The 20,031-nt window shown below is 51.6% G+C and overlaps 4 protein-coding genes across 7 annotated transcripts; 2 read left to right on the top strand and 2 right to left on the bottom strand.

The window, feature by feature from the left end:
• Positions 1–578: 578 nt before the first annotated feature.
• emp (epithelial membrane protein) lies at positions 579–10,475 on the top strand. 3 transcript variants are annotated; one of them, XM_069123246.1, is made up of 7 exons: positions 579–1,115; positions 1,759–2,173; positions 6,081–6,418; positions 7,112–7,609; positions 7,706–7,904; positions 8,281–8,489; positions 8,975–10,475. In XM_069123246.1, exons 2-7 carry the CDS (start codon positions 2,116–2,118, stop codon positions 9,230–9,232), a joined length of 1,560 nt encoding a protein of 519 aa, XP_068979347.1. In that variant the 5' UTR covers positions 579–1,115; positions 1,759–2,115; the 3' UTR covers positions 9,233–10,475. The 3 variants fall into 3 exon arrangements, with proteins under 3 accessions (XP_068979347.1, XP_068979346.1, XP_068979349.1); XM_069123248.1 differs by lacking the exon at positions 579–1,115 and adding an exon at positions 1,126–1,271; XM_069123245.1 differs by lacking the exon at positions 579–1,115 and having other exon boundaries at positions 1,122–2,173.
• On the bottom strand, positions 10,397–13,408 carry LOC138184860 (scavenger receptor class B member 1). Its single transcript, XM_069123249.1, has 4 exons — positions 12,203–13,408; positions 11,841–12,115; positions 11,454–11,706; positions 10,397–11,361 (listed from the first exon to the last, which is right to left on the bottom strand). Exons 1-4 carry the CDS (start codon positions 12,872–12,874, stop codon positions 11,029–11,031), a joined length of 1,533 nt encoding a protein of 510 aa, XP_068979350.1. The 5' UTR covers positions 12,875–13,408; the 3' UTR covers positions 10,397–11,028.
• A 1,403-nt stretch (positions 13,409–14,811) lies between these two features.
• On the top strand, positions 14,812–16,948 carry Rcd-1 (Required for cell differentiation 1). Its single transcript, XM_069123078.1, has 3 exons — positions 14,812–15,614; positions 15,694–16,088; positions 16,153–16,948. Exons 1-3 carry the CDS (start codon positions 15,279–15,281, stop codon positions 16,352–16,354), a joined length of 933 nt encoding a protein of 310 aa, XP_068979179.1. The 5' UTR covers positions 14,812–15,278; the 3' UTR covers positions 16,355–16,948.
• Positions 16,817–19,966, bottom strand: LOC138184782 (sodium-coupled monocarboxylate transporter 2). Of its 2 annotated transcripts, none has more exons than XM_069123076.1 (13): positions 19,655–19,966; positions 19,425–19,584; positions 19,281–19,346; positions 19,036–19,155; positions 18,781–18,935; positions 18,570–18,710; positions 18,375–18,483; positions 18,195–18,304; positions 17,892–18,075; positions 17,716–17,802; positions 17,459–17,640; positions 17,180–17,378; positions 16,817–17,109 (listed from the first exon to the last, which is right to left on the bottom strand). In XM_069123076.1, the coding sequence occupies exons 1-13, from the start codon at positions 19,852–19,854 to the stop codon at positions 17,038–17,040; spliced, it is 1,785 nt and encodes a 594-aa protein (XP_068979177.1). In that variant the 5' UTR covers positions 19,855–19,966; the 3' UTR covers positions 16,817–17,037. The 2 variants fall into 2 exon arrangements, with proteins under 2 accessions (XP_068979177.1, XP_068979178.1); XM_069123077.1 differs by having other exon boundaries at positions 17,180–17,354.
• Between the last annotated feature and the right edge of the window lie 65 nt (positions 19,967–20,031).

Raw genomic sequence — 20,031 nt, 5'->3', positions numbered from 1 at the left:
ACATTATCACGATCGTTTCCGGGTTGTCCGAGATGTCCGGAAATGTCCTTCCATTTCCACGAAATTACAGGAATTAGTTTCCAACCAAAGGGTCAAGGTGTTCGTTCTCCGTGATCCCGGCATGTATCGGACAGAGGCAGAACGTTCGTTACACAATTATTCGATGGCAATTATGTACTCGTTCTCACCAATGAACGCTCCGTTTCGTCTGCTCCCTTATACGCGTCTTATTCATCCTTCCTCCCTATTACCAGCTTGCAATCGCTTAGATTATAGAGCAAGATTTTACACGTTTTTTCCATTGAATCGTACAATCGAGTATATTAATTCCGCGAATTATCGTTTTTAGCGGTATCATTTTCGCATTAGAAGCGATTAATGCGTTCATGAACGTTCCCGCGATCTTTCCACTACATCCGTTTGTATGATTATTTTACTATGCTAAACGTATTGACGCGCGAGTCGATGCAAACACGACAACTTGATGGAAAAGTAAAATACGTAGGGGACAAAAAGTGGGAGAAGAGCGAAGTAGAGAATGCAAATTGCAAGGAAACAAGGTAATGGAAGATCGTAGAGAAGGGAAAGGGCCGATAGGGTCGAGTGGTCGGCATTGCGTACGATAGGGTGTGACGACGGTACGTCAAAGTAGATGCAGTAGATAGAGGTGGAAAAGTAAGTGGTATAGGTGGGTAGAAGAAGAGCGGCGAAAAGTGAACTGGCAAAACGAGAGAGAAAATGGATGACACGATGTAGGAGGTAGAACGTGAAAACGAGATGAGGCGAGACGAGAGAAGGAAGAGCGACGAACGAGAAGTAGAGGTATTAGCTGGTAAGAAATCGTAAGGGGAGTGAGGGAATGTAAGCATAATGTAAAAGTGGAAACAGCGACAGAGAGAGAGAGAGAGAGAGAGAGAGAGAGAGGGAGGCGGGTGGGCAAAGGTGATGGCGGCAGTGCGACGCGAGGAAGAGTACAACGGAACGAAGAAACGAAGGAAAGAGCGGATGAATGGAGACGAAACGAAGAAGGAAGAGCGGAGAAGTGGAAAAGGAGTGGGGCAATGATAAATCGTTCACCTGAACCGCATGCTCGCCGTTCAGGATCCAGTGGAACGGTAAGAGAGTAGTAACGTTCTTTGGGTTGATCCGTCGAGCAGTGTATCGGCTGACCTCGCAGCGAACGTTTCGCCTAGCGACGCAACACACATTTCCGCTCGATTTCCCTCGAGATCCTGCGTAGTTTTAGTTTCATTCGCGATCACCGCACGAGCGTAAGTCGGTCGCGATTATTTGAAAGATCGAAACTCAATCGTGCCCGCGTTCGGTCGTTTTGATTTCGAGCGCGCGCGCGCGCGCACGAACGCACGCACGCGCTCCCCCGCGTTCAACATACGTATATCAGGAGCGGATAAAAGCAGTTCCGTCGTGGTACAAAGAAGAAATTATCGTTGTTTTGCCGTTGGTCGTGCGGTGGTCCTAGGTATCGGTGTAAAAAGGCGGGTTAACTGGCTGACTAGAGAGAGAGAAAGAGAGAGAGAGAGAGAGAGAAAGAGAGAGAGAGAGAGGTGAATCGTAGTTCGGCCGCGTTATACCGCGTATTTGGCGTAAATCGTCTACCGTACAACGGAGCGGTATCGTTGGTTCGTTGGCGACGTGACGCACCGCCAGTGGCACACTTGTCGCTTGGAAAGGAGAATAGACTTTCTCCTTCTCGTCGTTCTTCGTACCACCGCCGCCTTTCCTCTCGTTCTTGTATAGGAAGCATCGCGGTCAAAGGCTTGGACGTCGACGACGACAACCGTAACCACAACGACGACGAAGACGAAGACGACAGCGGGGGCGACAGTGACGACGGCGAGGACGGGGGTGAGGACGAGTACGAGGAACGAAGCTAGAAGGAAGATCCGAACGGGAAGCGAAAAACGAAGACGCGAAGAGAAACGCGGCGGCGCGTCTGATGAAGAAAAGAAGAGAACTTGTATTAAAACCAAATAAAAAAGTCGTGCAGTGAGCGTTTGATCGTTAGAGAGGCGGTAATCGAGGGATAGCACCGAGTCGAAAGGAAAAAGGAAAGAAGAGATCGAGAGAGAAAGAGAGAACAATCGGTTGATCAAGATGAGAGTACATCGTGGGATTTGCGCGAAACTCCAAGGAGGATTCCTTAGGCGATGGTGTAAGTAATCGTGAGGATGTAACGTTTTAGAGCAGGCTGAAGTCGAAACTAGAGGAGAAACGGTTTGTCCGTTTTACGATGTAGTCGGCTCGATCGCGCATCGCCGTTTCATAGGCCACGAGGGGCCAATGTTAACGAGACAGTTAAAGACGTTGTTACCGGCGCTACACAGGCATCGCGCTCGGTGCGTTTTTAATTCAATTAACGTGTCATCTCGTACGCTTAGCTCGCGATGATTCACCGTGCGTTGCGCCGTATTCGTCGTGTCGTACCTCGAATCGGATCGGGTCGAGCTGGATCGGATCGGATCGGATCGGATCGGATCGTGTCAGGTTAGGATTTTCAACGAAATTTCGAAGGAAAATCGATCGCAACGATGAAAATCCGCCGGGCGTGAGCGCGAGTCGGAGTCTCGCTTACTTTCACTCGAAGACCGGGAGTTTCGAACGCGAATGCCGTGTGCAGCGGTTCACTCTCGTTCGGATACGTATTATGCATATCGACCGAACGACGAACAGCTAGGATTTGCTAGAAAGAGATCGAAAGTTGGCGAGAATCGGCGTAAAATATGAGAAAAGTCGAGCGACGAAGAAGTAATTGATGCGATCCGATGGAAGAAGATACGTGGAAAGCCGCGTTTCCTGGAGCTCGCAAGTATCGTTTTCGTATCGGAAAAGAAGTAATATCGAGGGAGTGGGGTTGGGGCGAATAAGTCGAGGGGAAGATGCAGAGGGAACTCGTTATGTTCGCGCGTACGATTCCGGGAACTCGTTTGGTTTGTCTGTGACGTGTGTCGTCTAGTTATGCAATTTTCTGGCTCAATATCCATTTACCGTGCCTTCAACGGAATTGTCCGACGTCTCGGCGATCCGTCAACGATGACAGAAAACCGGCGCAAAGACGGAACGATAATTCAGGTTGAATCAGACCGATCGTAGTTGGTTTCGTCCGTTGAGCGTGAAACCTTCCGAGTAAGAGCAGGAAGCGTACGAGCTTATATAATCGCGAGTAATTGCCGGTTTGTACGCGTAGGTAGGTATATAGGTTCGGCATTTCAAAATCGAAGGGGGTTACGCGCGTTCCGAGGAGGATGATACTCGCACGATGCTCGACTCGATGTTTCGAGGTTTTCGCCGTAACAATCAGTTTGAGCGGCCTGTGAACAAATTCGCGATCACCCGGGTGCGTCGTTTCCATAGCTTGTCACTTGTTGTCGAGCTTGTTTCGTTGATCTCCGATGGATCGATTTCCACGCGATGGAACGTAACGCGACACGATACCTTGATACTGGAACGAGCGAGAGAGAATCGAATGGTATGGAAAGGAATAGAACGGAGTGCAACGAAGGCGAAGACAGAGGAAAGGGAGAATCGTGCGTTGCACGCGGTAGCTACGAGCTCTCTCTCTTTCTCTCTCTCTCTCTCTCTCTCGTTCCAAGTCGTACGTGTCGCGATTACACCGACTAGTCGATTGAGCGAACGCGTTACATTCCTTTCGAGTTAATATCGTCGGCTCTGGCGGCAAGGGGAGAGCGAGGAGTTGAACACGAACGCGGTTAATCGATGTCGGATAACGCGGTTGGTCGTCGCTCGATGGTCGATGGTCGATGGTCGATGGTCGATGGTCGATGATCGATGGTCGATGGTCGATGGTCGATGGTCGACGAGAATGGTTTGCTCGACGGCCGAGATCGTAAGACCGCGACAGATGATTGGAAAATTTGGAGGTCGCGACGCCGCGGTATTCCGTGTTAGCTATCGGTCGAAAGGAGAGCGGTGCAAGGAATCCGCGCTCGATCGAGAAAAGAAGTTGCTCGTTGCGGACTGGTGTCGGCAACTTACTCGGTCCGTTTACTCGCGCCGAAGGTGAACCGCTCTCGCGGTACGCGACCTACGAAATTCCATTCTCGCCTCGATTTTGCCAGTTGCGTAAACGAACGGTCGAGCGTGCGCGTGCACCGCGTTGCACGCACACTCGTTGACCGGCGCTTCGCGTGATCGCGCTTTCACCTAGGTGCAATTTCTTTGGTGCTACGCGCAATTCGCGCGCGACCTCCACCTCCTGCATCTCCCGTGAAAGAGTAATCGAACGGAAATAAAAGCGACACCGATGATCGTAACTCGTACGATTAGACTTAGCGCGATAGAATCGTGCATCGTTTCGCGTTTCTAGGATCGCGAAACGGTACGTTTTACGAGATTTTACCAGGCTTTACGAGGCTGTAACGACGGGACGGGCAAACGTGGCTTTCTCTCTTTTGTAGTCCATTCGATCGGAACGTGATTTTTCCTCGTCGGTGGTGTTTGTCCGCTAGCGAATCGGTAGTTGCGCAAGAAGATTCGTGACGCGCGAACCTGGAACGCGGGCTCGTTTTTTCCGCCGACTCGATGGTCCCGTCGATGTCATCGATGATATTTGTCAATTTGGTATTTCGGCTGATCGGGCGGTTCCGCGTTACATCGTACGATCAAGCTCGGCCACCGGGCAAACAACAAAACGCGACGCGTACGTGTACCACGAAGGCGATCGAACGTTGCGCGCGCTCAGACGGACGGATGTTGGTGGCCGCGACCTTCGTCGCTGGGTCGCTACGAGCGACGTTTAACAGCGAGACGATGCGCATCACGTACGTATAAGCGAGCGATTCTGCTTCGGACCGATCTTACGGCCTGTCGATCTCGATCGTCGTCGCACGCGATCTCGACCGCGAGCTATCCTAGATAAAACCGGTGGCGATCGATGATTGTCCGTCACGATCGTAGCTGAATTCGAAGGCCGAGCACCGCAAGGTCGTCGACGTGGAAAACGCGCACGAGCCACGAGCGTTTGCCGTACGAGAACGGTGCAAACTTGGTGGACGATTCGCTGCGACCTCCGAGCGCGCGTCGGCTTTTGAAATCGCGGGAGCTTCGCGTCGGAAAGTAGAACACGGTAAGCAAAGTCGTTGCGTCGAGCGTCGTAACGTGTCGTGGCGATCTTTCGAAAGTTCGATCGCGAGGTCACGATGTTACACGCGACGACTCCAAGGATTTTGTAAGGTCGGACGCGTGACGTCCGCGACTCGGTAAGCCGTGCCTTGCATGTCCGATGCGTGCTTCTTCTCGGCAGTGCGTTTCTTTTCGTTCCGTTTTACGAGCCGGGCTCGCCGTTTCTTTGCTCGCAGATGGAACGCCGACGAATCGATCGAGTTCCGATCGGTCGGTGGAGTTGGTCGAGGTTAGCCACGCGATCTAAACTTTGCGCTCCGTATGGAAATTGAAAAAGTAGGACCGCTCGTTTCGAAGGTCACCGCTCGTACCACTTGTGTCTTTCGCGTTACGTGATTGGAAAATTAATCGACGCGACGTTGGCACGGGGCGTTAACGCGCACCATCGACCGATCGATCGATTGGAACGTTACGCTATCGACTCGTTTCGTAATCGTTTCGAAAATCGTTTCGAGTTCTTGAACGAAACGAACAAACCCGACTAGTTTCAGCGCGATGAAAAATTTGCCGTGGTGTCTACGGCGATACTCGTTTCTCCATTCCTATTTAGATCCGTGCGAATAAATTATCGTCCGAATCGAGGAGATCGCGAAATGGCGAGCGGTAAGTTGACGCGACATCGTGCCGCTGCAGGCGTCGGTATCGGCATCGTTGGCCTTTCGATTTTCGGTCGCAACTTCGATCGCGAATGGTTTATATCCGAAGAACGTGAACGGGAATACGGAAATTGACCGAGAAACGGTAAAATAGCCGTGTAGCGAGATGGAAACGCGACGATTCCGACGAGAACCGGGGCATAATGGGAGGGGAAGGGGAGGCTGGGGACGACCGAGATTGCGAGGCGACGCGACCCGACCAACTTTCTTTCCTTTTCCTCGAGCATACGCAACGCGCGACTAACGCGTCTACTTTGATCGCAGGGGCAGCGGTGGCTGTCGGGGCATTGATGATCATCGTTGCCGCGATTTTGGCCGCGGTCTTTCCAAAATTGGTCGACGTTTTGCTGAACAGAGAGATCGCCCTTCGTGATGGTGGCCGCACGTTCAACTGGTGGAGGGAACCTCCGCTGTCACCTCGATTGAGCGTCTACATTTACAATGTGACGAACGCCGATGAATTTTTAAACGATGGCGAGAAACCAGCATTGATGGAACTCGGGCCGTACGTGTACATGCAACACTGGGAAAAGGTCGACGTAAAATTCAACGATAACGATACGTTGTCGTACAAAATGAAGAAGGAGTTTGTTTTCGTACCGGTGAGCCTGCCGATCTTTGTCCATACTTAATCGCGTTCCTTCTCGCCACGATAAAAGTAAGAGAGAAAAGATTTCAGTAGTCTGAGACTGAGAAGAGGAGAGAGAAAGAGAGAGAGAGAGAGAGAGAGAGCGATAAAAGATACATTAGGTTTGAATTGTGGCTGGAGTGTAAGGGGAGAGCATAGCAGAGAGCGGGTAAGGTAGTTTCTCGTTTCGTAGGTGACTGCTACGGAGAGTAAGTTTGTTCGCGCGGTGTGACGTAACGCTCTATGTGTTGGTAACGATCAACGCGAGTTGAGTAAGATCGTAATAGCGGAGCAACGCGCTTCCGCGAATTAAAAGCAAAGGTGTACGGCAACGACGAGGTGCGTTCGGTCGACGTGGCACGATTCTCTCCGAGAGGTGTGCGTCGCACGCGTTACACCTTCTTTCCCAGGATTGTTATTTTTGCGGGCAACGATAACAATATGGGTCGCCAGCGACTGCGAACGATCGAACGCAATACGTTTGTCGGCGGCGTACACGCGGTAGCGTTCGTCGTAGGAAAGGGGAATCGTAGCGCTATCCCAGCGGAACCGCGAAAACGTGGTTTCGTTCGTTTTCGATGGAAGAGAGAAGCCGGTATTGGCGATCGGCCACGTCGACCGATTACCACCGCGTGGAAAACGAATCTTATCGAAGGGATGTTTGCAGGAATTGTCGGTCGGCTCGGAAGAGGATTTGGTCGTGGTGCCGAACATACCGATGCTTTCGGCCACCACCCAGTCCAAGAATGCAGCGCGTTTCTTGAGGCTGGCGATAGCCTCGATCATGGACATACTGAACATAAAGCCGTTCGTCGAGGTTTCGATCGGTCAACTGCTCTGGGGCTACGAGGACCCGTTGCTCAAGTTGGCCAAGGACGTGGTTTCGAAGGATCAAAAGTTGCCGTACGATCAATTCGGTTTGTTGTACGGGAAAAACGGGACAACGCCCGACTGGTATACCATCTACACCGGCCAAGAAGACATCGGTAAATACGGAATTCTGGACAAGTGGAACGGAAAGGGCAACCTGGGCCACTGGACCACGGCGGAGTGCGACAGCGTCGCTGGTAGCGACGGAAGCATCTTTCCGCCGCGCATCACCAAGCAGACGGTGCTGAAAGTGTTCGACAAGGATCTTTGCAGGGCATTGCCCCTGGTGTTTAAGGTAACGCGTGGTCGCAGCGATAAAAGTAGAGGGGAATCCCCTCTTCCAGCATCGAATCGCTCGTTCGCACGTGGTCGTTTGCCTGATTCGTTTCAGGAGGAGGTGACCACCGCTGGTGGAGTACCCGGGTATAGGTTCGTGCCCGCGAACGGCGCGTTCGCTTCTCCGAACAGATTGGAGACACAACGATGTTTCTGCCCAGCGGGTCCACCTTGCGCTCCCGAGGGAACCTTCAACGTCTCGCTCTGCCAGTACGATTCGCCGGTGTTGCTCAGTTTTCCGCATTTTTACCTTGGTAAGATGGCCGATCTACGATACTCGCGTTAACATACGTATATCCGTGCTCGTTACGTCCGCGTCCGCATTATCTCGTTGTATCTATTGCCTCCACTCCGGCTCGTCGTAACCCTCTCGCTCTGGCAAACGGACGAATTCACAGACGAAATCGGTCGGCGCGGGGCCGGTGGAGCGCGCGTGAGAACTTTTCTCGCTTGGGGAAATCGTCGGCGGTACATACGTTGAATACGGTTTTGAATACGGTTGATGAAATCGGGCAGGTCTCGCGAGCTGCGGCCGAAGAACCGCGGCTGAGAACTCGCGGTCCGTGCACGATCGGCCTTTTTTCCCAAAACTAACTTTCACAAATGTCGTTCACGAACGACGATTTTCAGCGGATCCGTCGCTTCGAGAGTCGGTAAGCGGAATATCGCCGCCGGTCGAGGAGAAGCATCAATTCTACATCGACGTTCAACCGATGATGGGCACATCGTTGAGAGCGAAAGCAAGAATTCAGATAAATCTGGCGGTGAAGCAAGTGCGGGACATTAAACACGTCGCCTCGTTCCCGGATATTGTTTTCCCGATCATGTGGTTCGAAGACGTGAGTATATCGATCGCATACCGCGTTCGATCGTTTCACCGCGGACACGACGATTCGAATCGTTGTTTCTATCGGTCGGGACGGATCGATCGCGTGAAAAGGAGCTACGATGGGGGAGCGATTAGCTACGACGACGGTGGCGGTGACAATGGCTGCAGCGATGATGCCGATACTCGTTGCGCGGCTAAATATTCGTGACGGTAATATGGAAGGAGTACGCGCGGTCGCGTCGTTCGACGCCTCTACGCGTGATTCATTTCGATGGAATGACCGTTCGTGTCGATAATTCAGTATGTACGTACGGTTGCGGTTGTTCGCCTCCCCCTATGCTCATCCTCGTTGCTTCGTCGTAGCTATAGCGTCCTTCTATCGACGGTTTATTGCCGCTACGTTATCACGCTTTCGGTCGAATGACACGACGGCCACCCGGCCAGAATCGATCGCGCCGCGCTAACGATGTTATTCTGCATTCTTCCGTTACGCAGGGTATCGACGAACTTCCGGCAGAGATGCGAAGCCTGATGAAGATGGCCGTGGACGTGCCACCGATAGCTCGAGCAGCGGTATCCGGAGCTCTGGCAGCGATAGGAGCGATCGTTTTGATAGGAGCGCTCCTGTGTCTGGCGCGCGCCGCCAAACGACAAGAGAAGCTGCACCTCACCAATCCGTTGCCGTCGAACGCGACCGCGGGCAAAACCGGTCAGCTGAACCCGGCTTTCCAGAATTCATCGAGTTCCAAGTAGATCGTCCGGTTGCTCGGTCGGCCGTTTCTACGTCCTGCGATCTCGAGCGTGTACGCGTTATGTTTTCACCCTGGCAATTTTCCAAGGGATACAACGATCGAGAGAGCGAGAGACGTATAGAGAGAGATATATAGCAAGAGAGAGAGAGAGAGAGAGAGAGAGAAACAATTAGGATCGCTGCGTAAGAATCGTTTCGGTCTTGAATCGCTGTCGTTGTCGTCGTCGTTGCCGTTGACGTTGTCGTTGTTGTTGTCGTTGTCGTTGTCGTTGTCGTTGTCCTTGTCGTCGTTCTTATTCCCTCTTAGAGAAAAGGGGAGAGGGCAATCACGTTGTTTCGCGTAACGATAACGTTTACCTTTTACGAGGACTTTCGCCGGGTGGTATAACGACGGCCGGTCGTTCCACGCTTTGTTCACGCGTATATTCCACTCGTCGAGCGATACCTCGGTTTCCACCGAATCGTTCGCGTCTTTGTAGATTCGTGCGAATTAAAGCGAACGAGGTAGGAAAGCGAAGCGAAAGAGACGGAAGTACGCATTGAAGTTTCAGCGTGTTGCGTGTCGTGTGCGTGTACGTGTGTGCGCGCATGCATACGCGCGTACAAGAAGAGGAGAGCAATTACGAGAGCGTGCGAAGAGGAGAAGGGAATTAGGAATAGAGGTGGGGTGGAGAAAAAGTAGTAGGAAGAAAGTACGGACGAATTTCTATCGTGGAACGAGCTCCATCGTCCGGACGAATCATCGTCATCGATGGCCGATTTATCGAAGACCGTGTGCGTCAGCGATCGATAAAGATTCTCGTCTCTCGTTACCGTACAAGAGAAAATCCTTCCGTCCAACGTACGCTCGATCGAGTGTGCGAGATTAGACGCGAGCCAAGTCGTCGTCCTCGGACTTTGACGCACCTGGTTGCCGTCCAGATCTAATTGTTATTCATTTACCTTCGTTTATTTGTATTTCGTTGTAAACACGTTATTCGAGATAGACTACGGTTAGATTTCTAGATGAATTTAGTTTTTTACGATACGGCAAAGGGGGGTGGAGAGGAGGTGCGGGAGAGGTAGAGAAAGAGTGTGGGGAAACAGAAGAAGGGGAAGAAATTGGATGAGAAGGAGGAGGAGGAGGAAGAGGAGGTGGAGGAAGACAGAAAAATAAAGTAGCCAAATAGTTTTGAAATCGGATCGATTGGAGACGATTTCGAACGACGTCGTGGAAATTTACAATAAAACCGCGTGCGACAAGTATTTGTTTATCGGTTGATTTCGCGGATAAAAGTCGGTCGATACGCTCGCGAGAGCTGTCGCAGATGTTGCGATAGATGGTTAAACGTTCGCACGAACGTTGGCGATCGAAGGAGGCGGGAAAGACGACGAAAACGTTTATCTGGTTTCTTCGAAGTTGTGGTTGGATGCGACCTAGGTTATCGGTACGCCGAAACGCGGAGAGGCGACGAAGCGAAACGCGCTTCATCAACGCGAGTATCAACTCGCGGCTGCAACAGGCCTTTGTTCGTCTTTTCGAAGCGATTTTCCTTGGGTAATCGAATAACGCGCGAGGACAAACGCTTACAGTTGTTACGATACGATCGCGGGGGGAGTATGGGAGTAGACCGAGGATAATGATTGGATCGTAGCGACGATCGCGCGATCCGAACGCGTAAGAGCGACCTCTTCGCACGATCGCGCGATCGATCTTTATTTGAACTGACGCGAATTAGTCGGGGCCGAAGGTTGGCGCCAAGACAAGGGATCGGTGGTATATATTAGCCGAACACGGACATGGTAGGTAGCCAAACTGTCAAAGCCGATCGAGTTCGGTTCGATCGACGACCGGTTTCGCGTCGTTCGATTCGTCTTCTCTCTTCAAAGCGGCGAGAAAAGCACCGAACGAGATGACGACACCGACCAGGCTGCACCATTGAAATCCGGCCTCGATGGCGTTCACCAGGTAGTGACTGCGATAAAAAATCTGGCGAATCGATTCCGGCAGATCGTCCATTCTGGTGTCGATCCAGATCAAGGGCAGGATCGTGCCGTCTTCGAGATTTCCCGAGAACGGCATGCCAACCGCTTTTCGTACTTCTAGATTCAGCTGAAATCTCATTCTGGTAGCCACTGTAACGCCCAAACGCTGAAACGAATACGGTCGCTTGAGCCGGAAAACGAGTTTCCACGTAGACGTTTGGTAAGGACGCGCGTGGCGTCGCAGATCGAAATACCTACCGAATGCAGATCCACGTAGCTACCGTGATGTTCCTCTCGGGGCGTCAGTCCTTCGATCTTCTCAAACAGGGACTCGTCGCCCGAGTAAAAATGGGGAAAGGAGACGATCAACGGTGATCCGAGGTTGCAAGCGGAAACGTTCAAGGTTCCAGCCGGTGGGCATATTCTGTTGATCGAATCGTACGATTCCTTCGGGCAAAAGCACGAGTCTTTGCTGTGGCTCGACGTAAAAACGTTGCTCGGTAATTTGTACCTATGATGATTATTGGACCGATGAAGCGACGATAGATAGATAGAGCGACGACACGTTTGCTTTCGGATCGGTAGTAAGTAAGGGTTTTTCATTCGATCAGGAAGAAAGCGGATGGAACAGCGGTAAGAACTCACCTTAAAGTGGGAATACCGTTGGAGAAGCTGCGACGCTCGTAACGAAACGGCAATTGCCTGCAAAACTCTTTCGCGTAGACGTAAAGCGTGGCGTTTGGCTGCTCGATCCAGTCCGGTGGAAACATGCTGCCGTCGGTACCGTAGATTCTGTCGCATTTCTCGTCTTCCCACACTTGACGAGTTTCGCGTCCATTGATTCGCTGGATCAGCCCGAGATTCCGAAGATCGTCGATTCCCGTGTGCATCGTGATGCGATCCGCGTTCAAGCCGCTTCTCTGCAACACGCCGCGGATACACACGCATAGACGACAAACAGCGTATCGAACAGCGGTTGTGCCGCATAAACGCAAATATATACGTACGAATGCCAGAATTCCAAATTTATCGCGGGGTAGGAACTTTCGCGACGGTAGAAACCGTTTGCCCATTTCGAACAGTTCGTCTTCGTAGCCCCAAAAGAATTCGCCGACCGGCAATTCGAGAAACGGTTTGGCGGGTAACTTCAAGCCAGCCAGAAGCATCGTGAAGCCGATTTGCAGCAGGTAGTTCAGATCTCGGGAATACGCGAGCGTCGACATGAGCAACACGTTCGGTACGATCACCCTCTGACTTTCCGATTTCCCGGCGATCCATTGGAAGCTCCTCTCCTCCTGATACGTGACCGTTCGATTCTCGTCGAGGCGGACGTTCGCTCGGCTGAATTTCTCTCGATAGACGAACGGGCCAACCTCTTGCACCTTCAGCTTGCTCGCGTTTCCGCTTTCGAACTCGTGCACGTTCGTATAATTGAAAACGTAAACGTTGACCCGAAGGCCGACCGGCGGCCGTTGCCACATGAGAAACGTCGGCGTACCGTTCCGTAGCTCGAGATTCGAGAGAATCGCGTCGCGAAACACGCTCGTGCACCAAAACAGAACGAACGTCGCGAGGCTGATCAACGCGGCGAATCCGTATACCAATCTAGCTCGCCGTCTTCGCGATCCTCCGTTGTTCAAGTTTCTTCGAATCGCCCACGCTATACTCTTCTCTCCCATGGTGTCACCTTCGCCGAGTTCTTTCGATCGTATCTCCTCGATTCGAAGTTGGCGCGCTCGCGCTTTCAAGCCAACCCAGCGTCCCGCTCTCGATTCCGTCTAGCCTTTCCTACTCTTCAATTTCAAAGTCGCGCACCCTTTCCCTCGTTGAACGACGAACGCCAACAGCCAGCAACCAGCACCACCGACTTTTCTTTTCGACGCGAGACGCTGCGTTCCGTTGATTTCCGACGCGTTTTCCACGCTTTACTGAGCTTTACTTCCACGTTTCCGCGGAACGACCACGACGACGTACAAAAATCTCCCCACCTTTCTTCGATTCATCGATAACCTCCTCGTAGCGGCGATGACCCTCGTTCGCCGCCAAACTTGGGATATTCTTTGAATCCGTGCACAGACCATCGAAAAACATCCACTGCCTTGCCCCGTGTTTTACATACCCAAACCTATCGCGCCTATCGCGCGTTTCCTTCTTTCCCTTCTTTCCCTTCTTTCCCTTCTTTCCCTTCTTTCCCTTCTTTCGATTCGACTATTTTCTTTCTTTTATCTCTCCCTCCCTCCCTCCCACCCTTTCTCCCGAACGCGACAGCGCTTATTTTCCTCCATCCCGTTTCCCCAACCCTGCGCTCCTTTAACAGCGGTGACTGTGCTGAATTAGGGGCAGATCGCGCGTGCTTCGTCCGCCAAATCCAGTCGCATCCACTCTGCTACCGTTTATCGCTGGTAGACGAAAAAAGGCTGGGATGACGATCGACGATAACACCCAACTACCGTCGCGAGTCGCGATGCGACCCGTCGGCCCACGTTTCTCGTCTGACACGCCGCCTGTAGCCTGACCGCAGCCGTTACAACAGCAACTGCAGAAATCTAAAAATTCGTTCAAGGGAACGAGATATGAGGCCGTCGGGTCGCGTTCCATCCGATCGATCGAAACACGCCGCCAAGTCTCTCCGCTTCCACGCAAATCGATTTCAAATACGTCAATACGTAGAAGCGATGCGACGCAAACGATTCGAATTTATCGCGAGTGTTTGGCATGTTGTGACTGGCAGATGCCCTTTTCACCCGCTTCTGCCGCGATGTCTCGTGCAATATTGTCTTTGCTATTCGCCTTTTAAGCGCGGACGTAACGATACTCGTGCGTACGGTAGCCACGACCCGTGCTCCAAACCACGATTTTTATCCTTCGCGCGAACACTATTACGTAAGAAACTGGTGTACGCGTTACTCGAGTCGGTAAAACGACGACGAGTTTACGCGAAACGGCGATCGTTTTACAAACGTCTCCGACTTGTCGCGTTTCGATTTCACAGTTGCAACAAAGTATCGGTCGGCTGCAATCGCGTTATACCATCCCTTACCACGCGTTCCTCTCTATCTATGCTCGTACGACACGCTATTCGCGAAATCGTTTATCGTTCCTCTTCCTTCCTGCGATACGTTCGAACGATACGAAACACGAGCCGAGGCACGTACCGATACCAACGTACGTATTCGTTACGAACGTACGTGACAAATATGGATCGAAAGTTTGCGCGATCTCGAATATCGAAAGGGAGCGGAGAATAAAAATCGCTTGGAATTAGAGAAACGGACGTAGAAAAAGAGAAAACGCTGGATAATCGGACTCGAATCGTCGTGGTGCAGATTTCCGCGATATTCGGAAAAGGCGAAGCGGGCGTGCTTTCGTCGTTCGTTTTCGTCTATGTTCGGCTGTTGGAATTTTTCTGGTCGTTGCGATCTTCCGCCAGGTACGATCGTTGTCGTCGCGCGAACAAATCGTCTCTCTGCGTCAGTTTGCGCGCCATCTGATCGACGCGGAACAATTTCCCGTCACTCGGCACGCGACGCGCTGCCCTGTGCGAACGCGTACCTAGCATGCAAGCGTACTTGCAAGGTGTACTTGCTCGTATTAACCGTCGATACGCGCGTATGCGGATAGGCGGAGCAAAAGCTTTCCGCAGTCCTCGATAGATGGCGATAAACGTACGTCGTTAACTCGGAGTAGCTGCAAGCAGTAGGAAGGTATCGTTTTTCGGTGTCAAAGAAGACGAATGTCTCTAGAAGAAAATATTTGCTCGTTTTCTAGAAGACGAACGTGTTTACCGTCCGTGTGTCGCGTAATCGATTCAAGAGAAAGCGGACGCGTGGCGCGATAAATTTCGCTGCTAATTTCTGGCCGATCGTATCGTGCAAGTTTGTTTCACCTAACCTCAAAGTTTGCTTTGAATTGGCGACGAAACCGGTCGATCGACGGCACATCGTACGTGTTTCGTTAGGATCGCGGCGATACGTTCGTAGCCGGACGAGGAAGGCGTAAATAAAGGAAGGAAGGAAGGAAGGAAGGAATCGATCGATCGCAGCGATAACGGTCGCGCCGTGAAAGCTTTACCACGAAAGTCCGATGACGAAAATGGGTTCGCAGCAAAGTCCAGCCGCGTTGCAGTCGACGGTGGATCGCGAGAAGGTTTACGCCTGGATAATCGAATTGTCGAATTCGGAGACGAGAGAGAACGCGTTGCTGGAACTCAGCAAGAAACGGGAGGTCGTGCCCGATTTGGCTCCGATGCTCTGGCATTCGTTCGGGACGATCGCGTCGCTGCTTCAAGAGATAATAAACATATATCCGGCTATCAATCCGGCCACTCTAACCGCGTATCAGAGCAATCGAGTGTGCAACGCGTTGGCTCTGTTGCAGTGCGTTGCCAGTCACCCGGAAACCAGATCCTCGTTTCTGCAGGTGAGTTTACGCGCGTACTAACGCGTAAAATATACTTGCGCACTCTCCGCGTTCTTCTACCATTTATTTCCTTTTGCAGGCTCACGTGCCGCTGTTCTTATATCCGTTTCTACACACGGTCAGCAAGACACGTCCGTTCGAGTATCTTCGATTGACCAGTTTGGGAGTGATAGGAGCTTTGGTAAAGACCGACGAGCAAGAGGTGATTACGTTCTTGCTTACCACGGAAATCATCCCGCTTTGCTTACGCATCATGGAAAGCGGCTCCGAATTAAGCAAGACGGTGGCTACGTTCATCCTGCAGAAGATTTTGCTCGACGATAGCGGTCTTTCCTACATCTGCCAAACGTACGATCGATTCAGTCACGTTGCCATGATTTTAGGAAAGATGGTCTTATCCTTGGCCAAAGATCCTTCCGCCAGGCTGTTGAAGCACGTGGTCAGATGTTATCTCCGACTCTCGGACAATCCAAGGTAAGGAGGCGAACGAACCAACGAACCAACGACGAAAACTAGCTATCCTTTTATCGTTCGATAGGGCATTACTGGCGCTCAGACAGTGTTTACCCGACCAGCTGAGGGACAACACGTTCGCCACTTGCCTGCAAGAAGACGCGTCTACGAAACACTGGTTGAATCAGCTTTTGAAGAATTTAGAGACCGGCCCTCAACCCGTGCCTCCGGCGCAACCGGGTCAACAGGATCCTAGAACTATCGGCTTGTCGCCACTTGCTTCTTAAACCGTGGTCGCCTTCCAGAGTCGAGACGAAACACGGATACGCGATCGTCAGTTACGACACCGCAGTCTGTCGGATGGCGGAGTGTCGGGCGAGCGATAGATCTCCGGATACGAAATGGATCGTCGTCCTATGTTGCCCCGTGGGTCACGATGTGGCATTACCACTGCGACGAGTGGTAGGAAACTCGATGCGACGGTGAAATCTAAAAGCAGACGGAGAAACGACGAAGCGTTGCCATTGGTGAAAGAAAAGGGATCGTGGCGTTCGAGACACGGAATCCATAGTCTCCGATCGAAATGGTAGGAGAAACCGTGGCCGTGTTCTTCTTCCGCATATTTTTTTCCTTCTCTACTTTCCCCTTTCGCTTCCTCCTTGCGTACCTTTTACCCCAATCTCGACGAACGCCCTCTACGCTTGTAATTATTCTTTGTACAAAGGTTGTAAATGGAAAATACAAAAAAATATACGTGTGTACGTATGCTCGCGCTTGTGTGCGTATATGTGCATATATGCTATCTGTCTCTACCTTATACAATATATATATATATGCATACATATATACACACGCGTCTGTACATCTCTATTTTGCGTTTATTTTGTCTGTTTTTTAATCGCGAAAATCGTAACGCCTGCTGCACGAGGACGACGACGACGACGACGACGACGACGACGACGACAACCATTTAAATCCTGCTTGAAGCTGTGGTCGCTCGACAGCTTCCGTCCATTTTCTCGAGTTCCGTGACGACGCCCTCCTGAAAATGAAAACGGAGAAAACGGAGAAAATGAGGTGTATCGGGTACGAGAAGCGCGACCAGGTCGTACCTGTTGCCGTTTGGCGGCGATCGCGACCGAATCGCGCAACAGACCGTGAATAACGGGCGTGTAGAGCTTCTCGTCGCCCGGCGTGCGTTTGTTCGGCCCCGTGATCCACGAGACGAGTAGTCCGACGAGTATCGCTGTTAGACAGCCGAGCCACGTGTACCAAAGATACGACATTCTGTAGAGGAAGAAGGGTGGTTCCCTGGAAATAGGTAGAACGCGAGAGTCGATGGAAGCAGCTGGTTGTTAGCCGGCCGACGAAGGAATCGACTATTTTCTCACTTGATCGCGGTTTCGACGACCAGCGTAAAATTCGTAGCCTGACTCTTGAGCGATTCCGGACATCCGTCGATGGATACTGGCTTGGTCGGGAAACTAATCTTTCCACTGGATATGGCCGCCTGAGTGCCGAACGAGATCCAAGCGACCAAGTTCAAACTAACAAATCCGCCGACCAACGCTCCCTGCGACGTCATCGATTCGGGTAAAGGCGGGATGTCGCGCAAACGTTCGAGCAAACGTTTCAAGGTTTATCTTACCGCGGAATTTGCGAGCGGGAAAAACATGCCCAGCGTAAAGACTCCGAGCAACGGTCCCGCTGTGATCCCCGACAAGCTTTTGGCAGCCTGACAACGAAACGAGAACACGATAGAGCCACGTGTACTTGCGACGAATAGAAAGCGCGGCAGGCGTCGATCGTGCGCGCAATCCCTACCTGAATCAGTCCGCTGAGTTTCTCGACGAGGTAAACGAGCGTCACGCAAACGGTCCCCATCAACAGCACCGTCAGCTTCATCACTCGACTGGCCGCTACTTCCGATAGAGATATTCGCAGCCACGGTTTTATCATGTCCTCGTAGATGACGCCAGACATGGAGTTCAATCCGGTCGACATGGTGCTAAAAGTAAACAGAGACGACGATCTCGCGCTTCTCTTCCTCTTCCCTTTCTCTATTCTCTTTTCTTTTCTTTTTCTCTCGCTTTCTCAACACGTTCGAACGTATATGTGCGAATATACCTGAGAGCGGCGCTAAACACTCCCGCGACGAATAGTCCAGGCAGTCCTGGAATCGACTCGGTCATCTCCATCACGAAAAACGGTAGGAGTTGGTCGGATTTTTTAATTCGCTGTAACGCGTGAATTCGTTTCGCTGTATTTGCTAGAAGAAGCAAGAAGGGGCAGAGATGGATCCTGTACCTTGGTCTGGATAGGGTCGCAATCGTAGAACGCCGCAAAGATGACGATGCCGGTGTAGCAGCTCAGCGAAACGATGCTAATTATACCGATCGCCATGATCGCGATCGTTCTAAAGAAGGGAAGATTACGGATCTCAGCGAACACGAGATAGGAATATATCGGTCCGCGGGGGCAAAAAGGATAGAGACGACTCACGCGTTGGCCCTCTTCAAGTTGGACATGGCCAAGCATCGTTGCACCATCGATTGATTCACGGAACAGCTGGCCAACCAGTTGAAGTAGTTGCCGACGACGACGGTCCAGAAGGTGTGTCTCGTTGTCGGATCCAAGTCCATACTGTCGATCGGACAATAGGAGAAGCAAAAGGAAGGAGCAGTCGTACGATAGAGAGAAGTAAATTGCTTACTCGAAAAATTCGATTCGGTCGGTGTCGCGATTTCTCCTCCAAACTTGTTCGAATCCGCCTACTTGGTTCGTGCCGATTATCGCAATGGCTATCACACCGCCAAACATGACGATCGTCTGAATCGCGTCGGTCCAAACAACCGCTTTCAAGCCACCCTGAAAAACACAGAGACACGCTCGTTCACGTTTCTCTCTCGAGTCGGTTCGTTGTTGATGGAACACGTTGGCGATTAAATGGCACGATCCTCGTCCTTACCAAAGTGGTATAAAATATGCAAACAACGCAGACTAGCACAGCGATCGCGTGCAGGTTTATTCCAGTGACTTGATTGAACGCCACCGCGGGAACGTATATCACGAGGGGGATATACAGCAACTGCAACGAAACGCCAAACGTTTCGCTTTAATTCGTCCTTCCTTTCTCACGCACGCACGCACGCACGCACGCACGCACGCACGCACGCACGCACGCACGCACACACAGCTCTTGCTCCATCTTACCATTTTTATGAGAAACATGAGGGAACCCATGAGTCGAACGGCGCCGTTGAACCTCAGGTTGAGATACTGCGAATCAACGAAATCAAAGGAAAAAGGATCAGCGAACGACGTTGCGTAGAGGACGAGCAATGGTATCCGCGTTACCTCGTAAGACGAAGTGATGCCGAGACCGTAAAACACCGGTAGATAGACCATGGTCATCGTCAACGAGACGAACAAATCGGCGATTACCACGCACCAGTACTGCGTTCCGTAGACGTACATCTCGGCTGGTAGACCAAGGATCGTTATTCCAGATATGTAGCTGAAAAGATGGAAGAAAATTGATCGGAAGAAACGAAGAGGAGCGGTGGTGGATCGTTTCTTCCTATTACCTGGCTATCAGCGACATCGTTATAGGGAAGATGGACATATTTTGCCCGCCCACCAAGTACTCGCGAACCGCGTCCTCGTTCTTTCGCGACTTATACGCCTGATATACGCCGATGATAACCGAGATCGCCAGCATTCCGGCAAACACCACACAATCGATCGTATCGAACGACCTCTGCGTCGAACCGCCGCTACCGTCCATGACTGCCGGCTCTTTCCCTTCCTCTCCTTTACTTTCCTTTGCTTTCGCGTCGATCTCGGTGTTTCCGCACCGATTTCACCGCGACTTCACAGCGACTTCCGAAGCGAAGAAGAGAACGAACGAAATCGAGCGAGAAGCACGTGGCTGAAGAGAACGGTCGCTGCTTCGCTTCTAAGT

The sequence above is a fragment of the Bombus flavifrons genome, chromosome 11 (genome assembly GCF_040668555.2).
Source record: "Bombus flavifrons isolate JBK064 chromosome 11, iyBomFlav1_principal, whole genome shotgun sequence".
NCBI lineage: Eukaryota > Metazoa > Arthropoda > Insecta > Hymenoptera > Apidae > Bombus > Bombus flavifrons.
This window is presented reverse-complemented; position numbering and strand designations above follow the sequence as displayed.

Bases quoted from the DNA above. Each gene is read 5' to 3' on its own strand.
- emp (XM_069123246.1), top strand. From the start codon at position 2,116: ATGAGAGTACATCGTGGGATTTGCGCGAAACTCCAAGGAGGATTCCTT. The intron at 2,174-6,080 runs GTAAGTAATCGT...CTTTGATCGCAG, and splicing joins AGGATTCCTTAGGCGATGGT to GGGCAGCGGTGGCTGTCGGG. The intron at 6,419-7,111 runs GTGAGCCTGCCG...GGATGTTTGCAG, and splicing joins AGGAGTTTGTTTTCGTACCG to GAATTGTCGGTCGGCTCGGA.
- LOC138184860 (XM_069123249.1), bottom strand. From the start codon at position 12,874: ATGGGAGAGAAGAGTATAGCGTGGGCGATTCGAAGAAACTTGAACAAC. The intron at 12,116-12,202 runs GTACGTATATAT...GGCGTGTTGCAG, and splicing joins AATTTGGAATTCTGGCATTC to AGAAGCGGCTTGAACGCGGA. The intron at 11,362-11,453 runs GTAGGTATTTCG...TATTCGTTTCAG, and splicing joins GCTACGTGGATCTGCATTCG to CGTTTGGGCGTTACAGTGGC.
- Rcd-1 (XM_069123078.1), top strand. From the start codon at position 15,279: ATGACGAAAATGGGTTCGCAGCAAAGTCCAGCCGCGTTGCAGTCGACG. The intron at 15,615-15,693 runs GTGAGTTTACGC...TTCCTTTTGCAG, and splicing joins CCAGATCCTCGTTTCTGCAG to GCTCACGTGCCGCTGTTCTT. The intron at 16,089-16,152 runs GTAAGGAGGCGA...ATCGTTCGATAG, and splicing joins CGACTCTCGGACAATCCAAG to GGCATTACTGGCGCTCAGAC.
- LOC138184782 (XM_069123076.1), bottom strand. From the start codon at position 19,854: ATGGACGGTAGCGGCGGTTCGACGCAGAGGTCGTTCGATACGATCGAT. The intron at 19,585-19,654 runs GTAATAGGAAGA...CCATCTTTTCAG, and splicing joins ACGATGTCGCTGATAGCCAG to CTACATATCTGGAATAACGA. The intron at 18,936-19,035 runs GTAAGGACGAGG...TGTGTTTTTCAG, and splicing joins GCATATTTTATACCACTTTG to GGTGGCTTGAAAGCGGTTGT.